This window comes from Ahaetulla prasina, chromosome 2 (assembly GCF_028640845.1).
Source record: "Ahaetulla prasina isolate Xishuangbanna chromosome 2, ASM2864084v1, whole genome shotgun sequence".
NCBI classification, from domain to species: domain Eukaryota; kingdom Metazoa; phylum Chordata; class Lepidosauria; order Squamata; family Colubridae; genus Ahaetulla; species Ahaetulla prasina.
In genome coordinates this window covers 155,214,080-155,228,842 of record NC_080540.1, presented here as the reverse complement: position 1 = coordinate 155,228,842, position 14,763 = coordinate 155,214,080, and the positions used below count along the sequence as shown (strand labels likewise).

Genomic DNA, 14,763 nt, shown 5'->3' with positions numbered 1-14,763 from the left:
AAGGGCAAACTCAATGGACCACTAGTGCTTTTTCTGCCATCAGTTTTCTATGTTTCTAGGTCTCTCCAGCTTCTTCTGCTGCCTGTGCCAGGACCGATGATGGGCTTCCTTAGGTAGGAAGGAGCTTTTGGATGCAGCAGTTTGAGAAAGAAGCTGCACGGCTGACCTCCTCTTCTGTTTCTTTCCCCAGGATCTGTTGCTGAAGATTGTTCCACTGGATTTATGTGGTTGGCCCAAAGCTTCCCAGGTAGAGCCCTTCCCTGTTCCAAGGAGCAGAAGCAGTGCCAAGCCAATAGGCTGGGCAGGAAAGGCTACTTCAGGAGTTTCCCTTTAATTTCCTGGTCTAGCCCAATGTTGCAACCTCACTCATTTAAATAATGCTTCCTTGGCCCTGGCTCAGAAGGGGAAAGGCCACCGGAAGATATGCACCCTTCCCCTCTTGCTTCGTGCAGAATGTGTAAGGAACTTGTCTCTGTAGCTTTCTACCGGGCTGTCTTCACTGAGTTTCTGATCACTGCCATCTATGTCTTTTTTGGCTTGGGGTCCGTTCTGGATTGGCCAGAGACACCTTCCATCCTACAGACTTCTATCACCTTCAACTTGGCGGCGGCCACAGTTGTCCAGATTGCCTGGCAAGCTAGTGGAGCCCACATCAATCCGGCAGTGACTGTAGCCTTCCTGCTTGGCTCTCGTGTCTCATTGGTGAGGACTGTTTGCTATGTGGTGGCCCAGCTGGCTGGAGGAATTGTCGGGGCAGCCATCCTTTATGCGGTGACTCCTGGGAATGTCCGGGGAAATATGGGCATCAACAAGGTATGTCATTGAATGGGCATCTTTGAGATGGGCATTTGTCTGGGGAACCATCCTCAAATAACCTACCAAGCGGTATGTATTCCAGCAAGCGAACCAGGATTGACTGGAGTTGTGGATCTGCCAAGCATCAAACAGGGGTGTGGTTGTTAAGGTGTGAAATATTGTCACTGATTGTTTTAGATCAGGGGTCTCCAACCCTGGCAACATTAAGCCTGGTGGACTTCAACTCCAAGAGTTCCTCAGCCAGGAAAGCAGGCAAATGGAGGAGGCACTGAGGAGATGGATTTTAGGCAAGCAGAGTCAGTTGCTATCTGATGCAACTGATGTAAAGCATGGCTGTTTTTTGGACTGTTTTCAGGCTGTTTTGGGGGCCATTTTCAGGTTGTTTTTTGGGCTGTTTTCAGGCTGTTTTTTTGCCATTTTCAAGCCATTTTTCAGAAATCAGAAGAGCAACTGGCGTGTGCCCACAGAGAAGGCTCTCCATGCCACCTTTGGCACGTGTGCTATATGTTGCCATCATGGATCTAGAGTTATCGGGTCCTGAGTTGACAAAGTGGGAGGTGCAACTATTTAACAAGTGAAAGAGTGGATCAAAGGGGGCAGTTTTGTGGGGAGGGAAGTAGAACTAAATGTCATTATATCATGTATTAGGAATGAATCCTTATAAGCTCTTCCATGCATATGGAGAGGGAAAGAGACTAGAAGAACAGGAGCCCAGAGAATGCAGAGAGTGATCTTTCCTGGAAATAGATTGATTGATGGATTATGTGCCACCAAGTCATTGTTAACTCTTAGCAAGCACATGGATAGTTTTTCTCCATGATGATCTGTCCCTAACCTGACTTTTCAACTCTTCCGACAAAAAACAGAGTGAGCGTTGTAAGATTCACAATGTACATTGGTACTATGTAATCAGAAGTGAAGACATTGGTGTGGGAGCCTCCCACAGCTCTGGAAGTAGCCCGGCCTTGAATTAGGTGGGAAGGATAGTCTCTTTCCAGTTGCACCTAACCATGGCATCGACACCATGTTTGTTGTGTTGTGCGGCCTTCTTTAAGAGGATGTACCTGTAAGGCTGCTTTCAGCACCAACTCAGTGGAATAGGCTGCAATCAGTCTTCGCTAATCATTCTAATCTAATCAACTAATTAAGGAGAAACTAATCAACCAATTAGCTGATCAAGGAGAGAACCAACCTAGAACTAAGGAGAAATTTCCAGACATTTGGAACAATTAATTAGTGGAACATCTTGCCTCCAGAAGTTGTGGATGCTCCAAACACTAGAGGTTTTTAAGAAGAGCCTTTTGTCTGAAATGGTATTGGGTTTCCTGCTTGAACAGGAAGTTGGACTAGATTAGAAGGTCTCCAAGGTCCATTCTAACTCTGTTCTTCTGTTAACTGTACTGGGGTTAAATTAGCCTTTCCCACCTTAAGCTGGCAACATACAATAGCAGCCACAAGGTAAGTAAAAACCAGTTTGGGTTTTCCAGCCACTGCTATACATTTGAGACCCAGTCAGGTGAGCAGCAGTAGGTCAGTTCAGAATGGCATTTGTTGTTTGGTGTTTCTGGCTGGTTTTATTACCACCACATTGCTGTTGCACCAGTGTTGCCTGATGGCGCTCAACTGCTCAGCCAGCAGGGCTGTAAATGCTTTAACTCTGACGGGTTTAGCGCAGGCTGAAGAATGAAAAGGTCCCATACTGCGTGTGCCTAATCAGGATGATATAATTGAGCAATAAATCACAGCAGGATAGGGATTGGCCATGAGCACAGGCAGTATTTCTTTTGTGTGGATTTAAGAAAGGGGGGAATACCTGGTTGCAATAGTGGGGAAAGTCCCAGAATCAGCTGTACGAAAGGCAGCAACACCATCAAGGACACTAAGCCACTGAGATGTTTATATTTGGACAATGATTAATCAGTATCCATCATTCAATACCTCCCACCTCACTCCAATATTTTGTTTGCTTATACCTAAGGAGCTTCTGATAAACTATGGCCAGTGGTGAAATCTGAACCAGTTTGCTACCGGTTCACTGGCCTTGCACGCATGCCAAATCCGTGCTGCATGCGCGCATGTGCAGTGCACACCAAAATGCACGCTGTGCAGTATGCACCAACAGGAGGCTTGGGAAGTTAAGTAGAACAGCGAGGTAGGGAATCAGCTGTGCCGAGCAAATTTAGCTTCGCTAGAAAGCAGGATTTCCTACTTTCTAGCAAAGCTAAAGCACGCACCACAGCTGATCGTTGGAAAAACTGGTTCGGAGGAACTGGTAGCTTTTTTAAACTATCAGTTCGACCGAACAGGTAGCTAACTACCGGTTTGACCGAACCAGTAGTTTTTATCACTACTGGTTCACCTGAACCGGAGTGAACCGGTAGCATTTCACCCCTGACTATGATGATCTAAATTGGTAGGTGTTGGGAATCACTCAGCCAAAAGGAAAGAGGGATTAAGCAGGGAATTAGCCTTGAGTTGTGAGAGATCCAGGACTGACCACCACCCTTTCCCTAAGCTTCAAGGAATCTTCTCTGTCTGTTCCAAAGGGAAGACAAGCAGTCTGTGGAGATTACTGTATTATAGGCAGAATACAGCAAAAGAACTTGAACGCTACACATATGGATCTGGTCACTTGTGCCTGGCAGCATGTGTGATGCTGTACTTTGAGGTAACAGCAAATTTGAAAAATCTGAAATGCTAATGATACCCAATCTGCATAAACATTGCAGAAACATTCCTCCCCCAGCAAATATCACATCTAGTGGGAAAACATCTATCAATCCTGTTTTTAATGTGGGCAGGAGATGGGGGCGAGAGGAGGCAGTTTTTGATAAATGGCCAGACCAGCAGGTTTATCCTTCTGTTTATATCTTAAACTAAATAGCAGCGAATCTGGTTTTTTTCTTCCTCACTAGCATTTAGCTAAAATGAGTAAAAACTAATACAAACTAAAAGAAGGAAAAATAAAACCCTAAAGTGCAAAATAAGAAGAAAAAGGTTAGAAGAACAATAGAAATAAATGTTATAAACAAGTAGCTTCTGATTATTAGAACAGATGTTTTGAAAAGTCACTTTCAATTTGTAGCTAGGACTGGAGCCTCTGGCTCCACCTAACTTCAAGACATCCAAAGAGGGATAGATGGGAAACAACATCTTTCATTTTTGTTTCTTTCCCAAACCCTCACCTTTTGATAATCCATAGTTAATCTCAATTTTCATTTTCTTGTCAGATGTCAAGAATTAATTTCACACTTCAGCCACTCTGAATTTGGACTACCCTGTGGGATAGGAATATTTCTCACCTACAAGAGAAGAGAGTCCATTAAAAAGCAGAAACAGTTGTGTTGACTAGGAGGAATAAAGATTCCCTATTACAGCAATGTAATAAAGCAATGTGGCTCAGTGGCTAAGACACTGAGCTTGTCAATCGAAAGATCGGCGGTTCAGTGGTTCGAATCCCTAGTGCCGCGTAACAGCGCGAGTTCCCGTCACTTGTCCCAGCTTCTGCCAACCTAGCAGTTCGAAAGCATGTAAAAAATGCATGTAGAAAAATAGGGACCACCTTTGGTGGGAAGTTAACAGCGTTTTGTACACCTTTGGCGTTGAGTCATGCTGGCCACATGACCACAGAGTCGTCTTCAGGACAGCGCTGGCTCTTCGACTTTGAAACAGAGATGAGCACCGCCCCCTAGAGTCAGGAATGACTAGCACATATGTGCAAGGGGAACCTTTACCTTTATTAAAGCAATATCATGCTAGGCCAAAGAGCTATCCCAAACTTTTGAGTTCGTAAAATTTCTCCATTGAGCAAATGGGGGCAAGATGCAACTGATGTTTAAGCCACCTCTGCTAGGGATACCATACCTGGGCTCCAAAAATCTGGAGGACAGCTAGAGGACAGCAAAATCATAGATTTTTCTGTATCTCTTGGCTGCCATCTATAGACTCATCATCTCCATGATAGTAGTAAAGGGCAGGATTTGGCACAAAGCTGCCTAGCATAAAAACTGTGCTTTCAGACCCTGTCAAAGCAGAATGGGGTTTTCTCCCAGTAGAAGCAGGGAGAAGGAAAGATGGGCTGGGGAGTGGGGAATGCCTCTCTCGGGTCCAGTTACTGGCAGCTGAAGACTCGCAGAGTTAAAACAGCTGTGGAATCAGAGAACTGACACTCAAGGAACCACTCCCTCTCTTTTTCCCCTGCAGTTTTCCTACTGAGCATGGCAAGAAATTTGGGGGACAGGGCGGAAGACAGGGCCTATCCTGCTAATTTTGCACCTTCACAAAGCAATTACTCTGTGGGACTGGACCAGAGGTGGGGAACAATCAATGGCCCCTTTTAGGACTTGTGGACTTCAACTCCCAGAATTCCATGGCTGGGTCTTGAATCCTGGGAGTCAAAGTCCAGAAGTCATGAAAGGGGCCATGGCTCCCCACCCCCACAGTAGACAATTTGGAAGCAAAGGAGCTGTTCTCCCCTCTTTCTCTCCCTGCCTACTTCCCCGGCCACCTACGGGTAGAGAAATAGGGTCAGAGCAGTCAGTTCTCCAGGCATCAAAAAGCCCTCATGATCTGACATTTAACTCTGAACCAATCCTCAATGAACGGCAGATTCCACATTTTTTATCAATTTTCCAGCAATGCCAAATCATTTTCCATGTTACAGGGAAAACCAGGAACATCAACTTTATTACATTATTGGATGCCATTTTTGTGTCAACAACAAAAAGACATACCTTACCTAGCAATCCTTCTGTTATATCATTTGCAAACACATTGAGCAGAACAGGACGTGGGACTGATTCTTGGGGTACACCATGTGTGATTGGTCTCCATTCAGACAGACCCCGCCCCTCCATTGACAATCACCCACTGGGGATCTATCCCTGAGCCAATTTCCTATCCACTGAACCAGCCAGGTTCAGCCCTAGCCGGCATAACTTTTTTATGAGCTCATTATGAGAATCATATCAAATGCTTTGCTAAAATCAAGATAAGCTATGTCCACAGCACCACCTTTGTCCAAAACATTTGTGACAAGAGATTAAAAAAAAAAAAAAGTCAATCGGATTAGCCATCCCACTTCTGACAAGCCAAGTCAGTTGAAGAGCTGGCAGGAAGTCTCAAGTTGCAGCCCTCTGACGTTGCCCTTAGTGCAGAGGTGGGTTTCAGCAGGTTCTGACCAGTTTTGGAGCGCCGGTAGTGGAAATTTTGAATTGTTCAGTGAACCCGTAAATGCCACCTCTGGCTGGCCTCACCCCCATCTATTCTCTGCCTCCCGAGTCGCAGCTGATCGGGAGGAAATGGGGATTTTGCAGTAACCTTCCCCTGGAGTGGGGAGGGAATGGAGATTTTGCAGTATTCTTCCCCTGCCACGCCCACCAAGCCACGCCCACAGAACCGTTAGAAAAAAAATTTGAATCCCACCACTGAGATAGTGATGGTGACAGATTTGCTTCACAACCACGGTGGAATAGACATCGCTCGAGCACGGTGATGTGATGTTTCACTTAATGCCTGTGTATATTTAGCAACAGAGCTGCTCGTCCCAATTTTGGTCAATAATGGAGGACTACCTGTAGAAAGACAATATGCATCACGCAAAAAAGGACAGGACTAATATTGCATGGTTGAGGCTACCATTTAATCTCTTTTTAACCTCCTCTCTGTAGACACAGCTGCACCCAGGGATTGGCACCAAAAGCGGCAGAGATGGTCTTTGAGCACAACAGGAGGACTCTGGTTTCCTGGTCTCGAAAGGCAAACAGTCATGGAAACTGGAGGGATGCGATCACAGCAGGGCTCAGCCTTAATATGACGCACTTCAGATGGAGCAGACATTTGCCAGAAGCTGGAAAATATCAGTTTATAACAAGAAAGAGAGAGAGAGAGAGAGAGAGAGAGAGAGAGAGAGAGAGAGAGAGAGAGAGAGAGGAAAGTTTACAGTCCTTTTCAGCTGATCAGGCATGACTCCTGGCTTCCCCTATTGGAGACGTATAAAAGCCAGCTGTTAAAGTCAAACATTTTTTCATCTAGAGCAGGGGTCATGAACCTGCGGCTCTGGAGCTGCATTTGGCTCTTTCATCCCTCTGCTGCGGCTCCCTGTCACTCAAAATATGCATCACAACCACCAATGTGCGACACCTACCGGGACATGATTTATTGAGCTTTTCAACCCCCAGTAGGCCAACCATGGATAAATCCAAGGAAAGAAAAGTTTCAGAAGAAAACAGAACATTTAATTCAACAACATAAGCTAGCTTTGTGGCCACTCAAGAAATAGTCAGGCACGGGAAGGGTTTTGTGGCTCCCGGTGTTTTCTTTTCTGTGGGAAACGGGTCCAAGTGGCTCTTAGAGTGTTTAAGGTTGCAGACCCCTGATCTAGAGCCACCTGAACAGAAATATACAGAAATATACATCCTTCAGGCTTCTCCCCATAAATGTTGAGGTAGGAGGGAAGGAATCCCCAATGACATGTTGGCATAAAAGGAATTCTGCTGTATATGACAAAGTGCTTTGCTTGAACTTTAAGGGATCCTGCCTTCGCATAACCTAAAACCTATATAATAATCCTTTGTTTCCAGGCAGAAAAGATGCCAGCCATATGCTTAAAGTCTCCTTCACCATTGTTTCCTTCTCTGCCCTAGGTGAACACCAATATTTCAAGTGGACAAGCTGTTGCAGTTGAGCTCATCCTGACCCTACAGTTGGTTCTGTGTTATTTTGCATCCACAGATACACAGCGCAGTTCGGGCTCCCCGGCTGTCATCATTGGCCTCTCAGTTGCCCTGGGCCACTTGGTTGGGGTGAGTAAATTAAGAGACGCTGAGAAAAATAAGCGCAAGAGAAGGGCTACCAGAACGGGCTGGTGATTACTTGAGAGTGGAAAACCCGCACCTGGGAGACCTAAGCAAGACAAGCTTTGTTTTATTTGGTTTAAAATGCTAGAGGCAAGCTTTTAAAATGATAGAGAGCGGCTCTTTGGAGGGAATAAGGCATTCAGAAGCAAAATAAAAATCAATGTTGGAAATAAAAGACAGAATACGCCCAAGCCAGCATTAGCCAGATAAAGCTGAGAACTCTTAAAAAAAACCAGGAAGAAAGGATTAACGCAACATATATTGTTTTAACTAGTAAATACCATGAGCCGGGTGCAGCTGGACTGGGTTCTTGATTGTAGAGTTTGTATAATGTAAAAATGCCAGGGGTGTTTTGCGGAGAGCGTTTAAAGTTAGCGAGTGGATCCTATGGCGAGCAACATTCTAAGCTTGTACAACTGTGCTCATAGATATAATCCCACCCACCACAGTGGGTGGTGTGGTGCACAATCACAAAGGTCAGAGCACACCCCTGTTGGGCAAATATTTTATCCAGACAATAGCCTGCCTTCAGCAAAGGAGACATTTTAGAGCAGGGGTCTGCAAACTTGGCTCTTTTACGACTTGTGGACTTCAACTCCCAGAGTTCCTCAGCCAGCTTTGCTTTGCTGGCTGAGCTTTGCTGGCTGAGGAACTCTGGGAGTTGAAGTCCACAAGTCGTAAAAGAGCCAAGTTTGCAGACCCCTGCTTTAGAGGAAAGGACACTAATAGTGGCTGCTTGATCCAAAGAACTTCCAGTCTTCAACATCAAGAGAAAGGCTAGAAAGTTACACAAGCCTTTTCCGCCAGTGTCTTGTTCTATATGGATTCTATCCCAACACTGTACAGGTAGTCCTCGACTTACAGCAGTTCATTTAGTGACCGTTCAAAGTTACAACGGCACATGCCCGATTTTCGCACTTATGACCTTTGCAGCATCCGTACGATCATGGGATCAAAATTCAGACCCTTGGGCAACTGGTTCCTATTTATGACGGTTGCAGTGTCCCAAGGTCACGTGATCCCCCTTTTGCGACCTTCGGACAAGCAAAGTCAACGGGCAAGCCAGATTCACTTAACAACCGTGTGGCTAACTTATCAACTGCAGTGATTCACTTAATAACTGTGGGCAAGAAAGGTCGTAAAATAGGGGCAAAACTGACTTAAGAAATGTCTCACTTAACCACAGAGATATGGGGCTCGATTGCGGTCGTAAGTCGAGGGCTATCTGTAGTTGTTTAGACTACAGTGAGGAAAAAAAAAACTTTTGATGGACGTGCAACATGGAAACAGAATGGGACCTCCACAAGACCTGCCTTTCCTTTCGCCAGGAATTGAAAACCTATCTATTTATCCAAGCGGGACTGGCCTGAATTTTAAATTTTTTCAATTTTTTCAATTTTAATAATTTTATTGGGTTTTTTTAATAAGGTCAATTTGACGGTTTTAATTTTGACCTTTATTGAATAAGTTTTTTAATTGTTATTTTAAGTTTGTATATTTAACTGTTTTAATGTAGGCTGCACACCGCCCTGAGTCCTTCGGGAGAAGGGCGGTATAAAAGTTTAAATAATAAAAATAAAATAAAAAATAAATGAATAATGCTTTCTTCCAATTTCCCATTTCTAGCATTACTACACTAGATGCTCCATGAATCCAGCCAGATCCTTTGGTCCTGCTGTCGTAACAGGGAATTTTCTTCAGCAGTGGGTAAAAACCCTTTCTTTCTGTATCTTCATCCCCCATTATTCCAGGGTGTAGGTGGAAGAAAAGTGGGGTAAAGAATTATCCAATTGGCCAGACCATGAAAGCCTGTCTATTGGTAGGATTTAATTTTATGCACTATGAACCCAAGGAGCAACTGGCCTGGTCTGGGATTATTAAAAACAAAAACAAAAATGATCATTCTGAATGACCAGTCCACAAGCTTCTTTGCACCTCCCATAGAGTGCTACTTAACTTTAATTTAAATCTGCAAGGACTTAGTGGCAGGTATTTTGGGGAGCCTCTCATGCAGGGGTAAAAGCCGAACCGGTTTACTGCCAGTTCGCTGGCTGCGCACACATGCGTAGTGTGCAACATGCGTAGTGTGCACCATGCACCAAATGCGAGATGTGTGCGTGCGCAGTGCACGTGAAAAGGAGGCATGGGGTAAGTAGAACAGTGCGCGGGGTGTGTGTGATCAGCTGTGGTGCGCAAAGAGGTTGTAGAAAAAAATGCTTTTAAAAATATATATAAAAAAGCCTCTGACGATCAGACAACTCAGCTGGGGTCGTCAGAGCCTCTTTTTTTACCGTTTAAAAGCATTTTTTTTACAACCTCTTCGGCCAAAGGGGTTGTAGAAAAAATGCTTTTGAAAGTAAAAAAAAAAAGGCTCTGATGATCGTGCGGCTTAGCTGTGATTGTCAGAGCCCTTTTTTAACCTTTTAAAAGCAGTCAAATAGGTTGTAAAAAATGCTTTTAAAAGTTAAGAAAAGGCTCTGATGATCGCGTGGCTCAGCTGGGCATGAGGGGGCAGGGATTTTTGCTATCAGTTCTCCAAACCACCCTCCGCCATCGTTACCAGATGGCGGTCGATCAGGTCCGAACCGGGAGCATTTCACCGCTGCTCTCATGGGATTTTAAGTAGCAAGGCTACAATGCTTCTCAGGCTACTTTCCACAAAAGCCTCTTACTGATCAGGACTTTGTTCAGACACCTTAACTGTGGCTCAGTCTGGCAACCATTGTATTTTAAAGCTGGGAGGTGACAGCCATTTTCTGGTTGCATATGGCAGACCAGTTTTGGTCTCACCCAGTTCCTAAGATTAAAGTCAGAGGAGGCAACATCCTTGTGGTTGCATAAATAACTTCAGTTGCTGGCATGAAGAATAGGGATTACGGGTGGTGGGCCACAGAATTCCAGATTTTCCCTGTAAGTGGCAGCAAAGAGATACAAAACTTCCTGTAAATCTTTGCTGCCCTCTGGTGGTGGTCTGTGTAGTTGCTAGCAGTAAAAAATAGCGCAAAATCAATTAAAAAACCCCATATTCTTACTTTCTGGAGGGGCACAAACGGGCTGTCTCTTACTCCTGGAGGCTTGGTGCCCTACAGAAGACAGGAGTCATGCCTTGAACATTTCTATCACAAAACACAAACCCTGACATTTTTTTTTTCTTAGGCCAGGTTCAACTCCTTTCAAACCATAGCAATAGAGCTGCCTAAGATATGTTGCTGCTTGAGTAGAAATGGGATGGTGTATATCAGTGATGGTGAACTTTTTCGGCACCGAGTGCCGAAAAGGTTGTGCAGAAACATCGCGTGCGCATGCATGGGTTCATTGGGGCCACCCTCCGGAAAAGCCAAACTTCTGGATTCTGGTGCGCATGTGCACCGGACAATCAGCTGGCCAGCACGCATGAGCACACAGGTTTTAAGCACTGCTGCATGTGCAAAGGACAGCTGATTGTCGCACACGCATGCGCGCCAGAAACCCGGAAGTCAAACAGGCAAGGCCGCAGGTGCCAGACGACATGGTTTCGCGTGCTACTTTGGGCACGCGTGCCATAGGTTTGCCATCACGGGTCTGTATCTTCTCTATCCCTCCCCATTCCACATGCAAAAGCTAACTGGATTAGCAGTTAAATCCTTCTTCAATATTGACAGTGAAGCCCTACCGTCTTTTCAGGCAACAGACTGGCTTAAGAGAGGCATGGAGCTAACAGCATAGCTTTCTTCTTTTAATTTTCCCTTCCTAGTCTTTTCCTCCTAGGTGATTACTCTGTTTTGCTTAATGTAGAGCCACCTGGGAGTAACATACTCAAGCTGCCTGCCACCAACTTGACAGGGTTCTAGTTGCAGATGTGGTTATTCACAGAAGTTTCTGACCTTGGAAGTTTCCAGGAAGGGATGAATTAAGATGGAAAATGTAAGGACAGAACTAAGTGGAGAGAGAAGTTGTAGATCTAACTTCCCTTTATTTTCTTGTCATTTACTTCCATTTTAACCTCAATAGTAGCTTATGGCTTTAAAGCAAGCCCTTCCCGCTTTGCATATCCAGCTCTCCTTAAAGGAGCTTAAAGCTGAATTCAGTCAGCAGGCATTTAAATTTAGCTTCCCTCAGTTAAAGCCGGTGCTCCATTTGATACTGAATTCTGACTGTGGGAAATTTTCAAGAATGGGAGTTTGAACATTTCCTGACTTTGATCTTGCCAAGAAGACACAGTCCATCTAGACTTTGTTGTTGTTAGTTGCGAAGTCGTGTCCGACCCATCGCGACCCCATGGACAACGTTCCTCCAGGCCTTCCTGTCCTCTACCATCCTCTGGAGTCCATTTAAGCTCATGCCTACTGCTTCAGTGACTCCATCCAGCCACCTCATTCTCTGTCGTCCCGTTCTTCTTTTGCCCTCAATGTTTCCCAGCATTAGGCTCTTCTCCAGTGAGTCCTTCTTTCTCATTAGGTGGCCAAAGTATTTCAGTTTCATCTTCAGGATCTGGCCTTCTAAAGAGCAGCCAGGGTTGATCTCCTCTAGGACTGACTTGTTTGTTCACCTTGCAGTCCAAGGGACTCGCAGAAGTCTTCTCCAGCACCAGAGTTCAAAGGCCTCAATTCTTTGGTGCTCAGCCTTTCTTATGGTCCAACCTTCACAGCCATACATTGCAACTGGGAAAACCATAGCTTTGACTATACGCACTTTTGTTGGCAGGGTGATGTCTCTGCTTTTTAGTACGCTGTCTAGATTTGTCACAGCTTTCCTCCCCATCTAGATTAGTGTTTCCCAAATGTGGCATCTTTAAGATCTGTGGACTTCACCATGGCTGGCTGGAGGATTATGGGAGTTGAAATCCACACATCTTGAAGTTTCTAAATTTGAGAAATGGTCTAGAAATGGTCTGCAACCTCAAACACTCTAAGAGCCACTTGGACCCATTTCCCACAGAAAAGAAAACACCGGGAGCTACAAAACCCTTCCTGTGCCTGACTATTTCCTGAGCGGCCACAAAACTAGCCTATGAGGTTGAATTAAACGTTCTGTTTTCTTCTGAAACTTTTCTTTTCTTGGATTCATCCATGGTTGGCCTATTGGGGGTTGAAAAGCTCAATAAATCGTGTGCCAGTGGGTGTCGCACATTGGTGGTTGTGATGCATATTTTGAGTGATAGGGAGCCACAACAGAGGAGTGAAAGAGCCACATGTGGCTCCAGAGCCACAGGTTGCTGATCCCTGGTCTAGAAAGATCAGGGGCGTCAAACTCACGTTGTCATGTTCTCGTCACATGACATATCGTGACTTTACCCCCCTTCGCTAAACTGGGGGTGGGCGTGGCCAGTACATGACGCATCCCGCCTGCAGGCCACGAATTTGACACCCCTGGTCTAAATCACTGTAACATACGCCAAGGTTTTTTCTTTTCACTTAATGGCGAATTTCGAGTCCTTGTTGTGTAAAAATCTTTGATGTACTTCAGCATTTTGCTGAAAGGATTCAGAAAATGGGACAGATTCATTCTATTTTTGCCCAGCCTTTATTTACACGGTCCATCTTATCTTAATTTATATGTGTCTTTAGATAGGGTAAGCTGTCTATCTCTGATACACAGCTATCTCACTCACATGGATTGCTAATCAGTCCTGCAGCAGCTTTCAACAGAAGATGTCACAACATTGGAACAGTTGGATTGATTCACATTGCAGGACATAACAGTCCCGATCCGGAATGTCTACAGATCACAATCAAAAAAGTCAAGACAGCAGTCACAATGGCGATGGAAGCTCTACCCAGTTTTTTTATGCATTGCATATATAGTGCACATAAAAAATTAAGGCATTCCTTCCTCATTGTTGCCATCATCTTGACTTTTCTGACCCTGCCAGCTGTGATCCTGGTTGTAGATGTTAAAGGCTGTAGTGACCTAGGCTCTGATTCCAAGGCAGAGAAAAGGAACTAAATCTTGGGAAACCATGAGAGAAACTAATGTGATCTAAAACAGAGGTCTCCAGCCTTGATCACTTTAAGACTTGTGGACTTCAACTCCCAGAGTTCCTCAGCCAGATCTGCTGGCTGCGGGACTCTGGGAGCTGAAGTCCACAAGTCTTAAAATGACTAAGGTTGGAGACCCCCTGATCTAGAAACTTAGGTTCAATTCACTTCAGTTGGACTTCTAAAGATCTTGCAGCTTCTTTGGCTCAGAGCTCCTGACTTTGGGGACAAACAGGGTTGTTATTTTTAGGTCAACTGATGACAAGTCGTCCTTGTACTGACTTATCTCCGATCTTTTCTTGTAGATCTTCTGGGTGGGTCCTTTAATTGGTGCGGTCTTGGCATCTGTCCTTTACAACTTTGTTATTTACTATGACCCTAAGCCCTTCAGCCAGAGACTGTCCATTCTCAAAGGCAGCTATGATGGAGAAGAGCTGAAGAAGCAGGAGGAGAACACTCAGAAAGAAGCGCTGCCGTTGCCCAGTCTGGTGCATAGATTGTAGCCTCCCTCCGTGGAGAGGAACTTTAGGATGGGCTGAGCAAGAGATGGATCTGTGGACGGTGATCCCACAACCAGCCGCTAGAGGGCTCCAGGTGCCTTTCCTCTGAAGTCTTGGCTTGCCATGTGGATTTTGTTACATTCAGCATCAAGAGGCGCCTTGCAGGAGCTGGTCCTTTGTTGCCCTGTGATTGGAAGCTGCCATGTGGGTATCTTAAGCGGTCTATTCAGGAAATGAAAAGGGCTATTTTCAGCACAAAGCGAATATGAACTTATTATATCGGTGGCTAGTGGGTACAAAAGAGTCTCACACAGAGGTTGTAATGAGCACAACCTTTTATTAACTCAACTATTGATCACAACGAGGTAACGCGTAAAAACACAGACAACCAACTATAAGGGGTGACAGCCCTTATATACTAGCTGCCTCAGGAGTTTAACCAATGACAGGACTTCCAATCTCCCGCTTTTTTCCTCCCAGTGCGTCTTAGCCAATCAGGGACCGCCTGGCTGTTGTCAAGGCTCAGGCGTGTCGTAACTCCGAGGACCTTGTTAGACATAACAGAACTTGACAGCTATGAACTGCGATGCCAAACGAACGGCTTGCTTGAGGTTTAAACTTGTCTTTTTTTTA

The 14,763-nt window shown here is 45.0% G+C and overlaps 1 protein-coding gene across 1 annotated transcript; it reads left to right on the top strand.

Moving 5' to 3' along the window:
- The first annotated feature begins 453 nt into the window (after positions 1-453).
- Positions 454-14,365, top strand: AQP6 (aquaporin 6). The gene is made up of 4 exons (XM_058168505.1): positions 454-813; positions 7,461-7,619; positions 9,300-9,380; positions 13,936-14,365. Exons 1-4 carry the CDS (start codon positions 454-456, stop codon positions 14,131-14,133), a joined length of 798 nt encoding a protein of 265 aa, XP_058024488.1. The 3' UTR covers positions 14,134-14,365.
- The last annotated feature ends 398 nt before the right edge of the window (positions 14,366-14,763 follow it).

Bases quoted from the DNA above. Each gene is read 5' to 3' on its own strand.
- AQP6 (XM_058168505.1), top strand. From the start codon at position 454: ATGTGTAAGGAACTTGTCTCTGTAGCTTTCTACCGGGCTGTCTTCACT. The intron at 7,620-9,299 runs GTGAGTAAATTA...TCCCATTTCTAG, and splicing joins CCCTGGGCCACTTGGTTGGG to CATTACTACACTAGATGCTC. The intron at 9,381-13,935 runs GTAAAAACCCTT...CTTTTCTTGTAG, and splicing joins GGAATTTTCTTCAGCAGTGG to ATCTTCTGGGTGGGTCCTTT.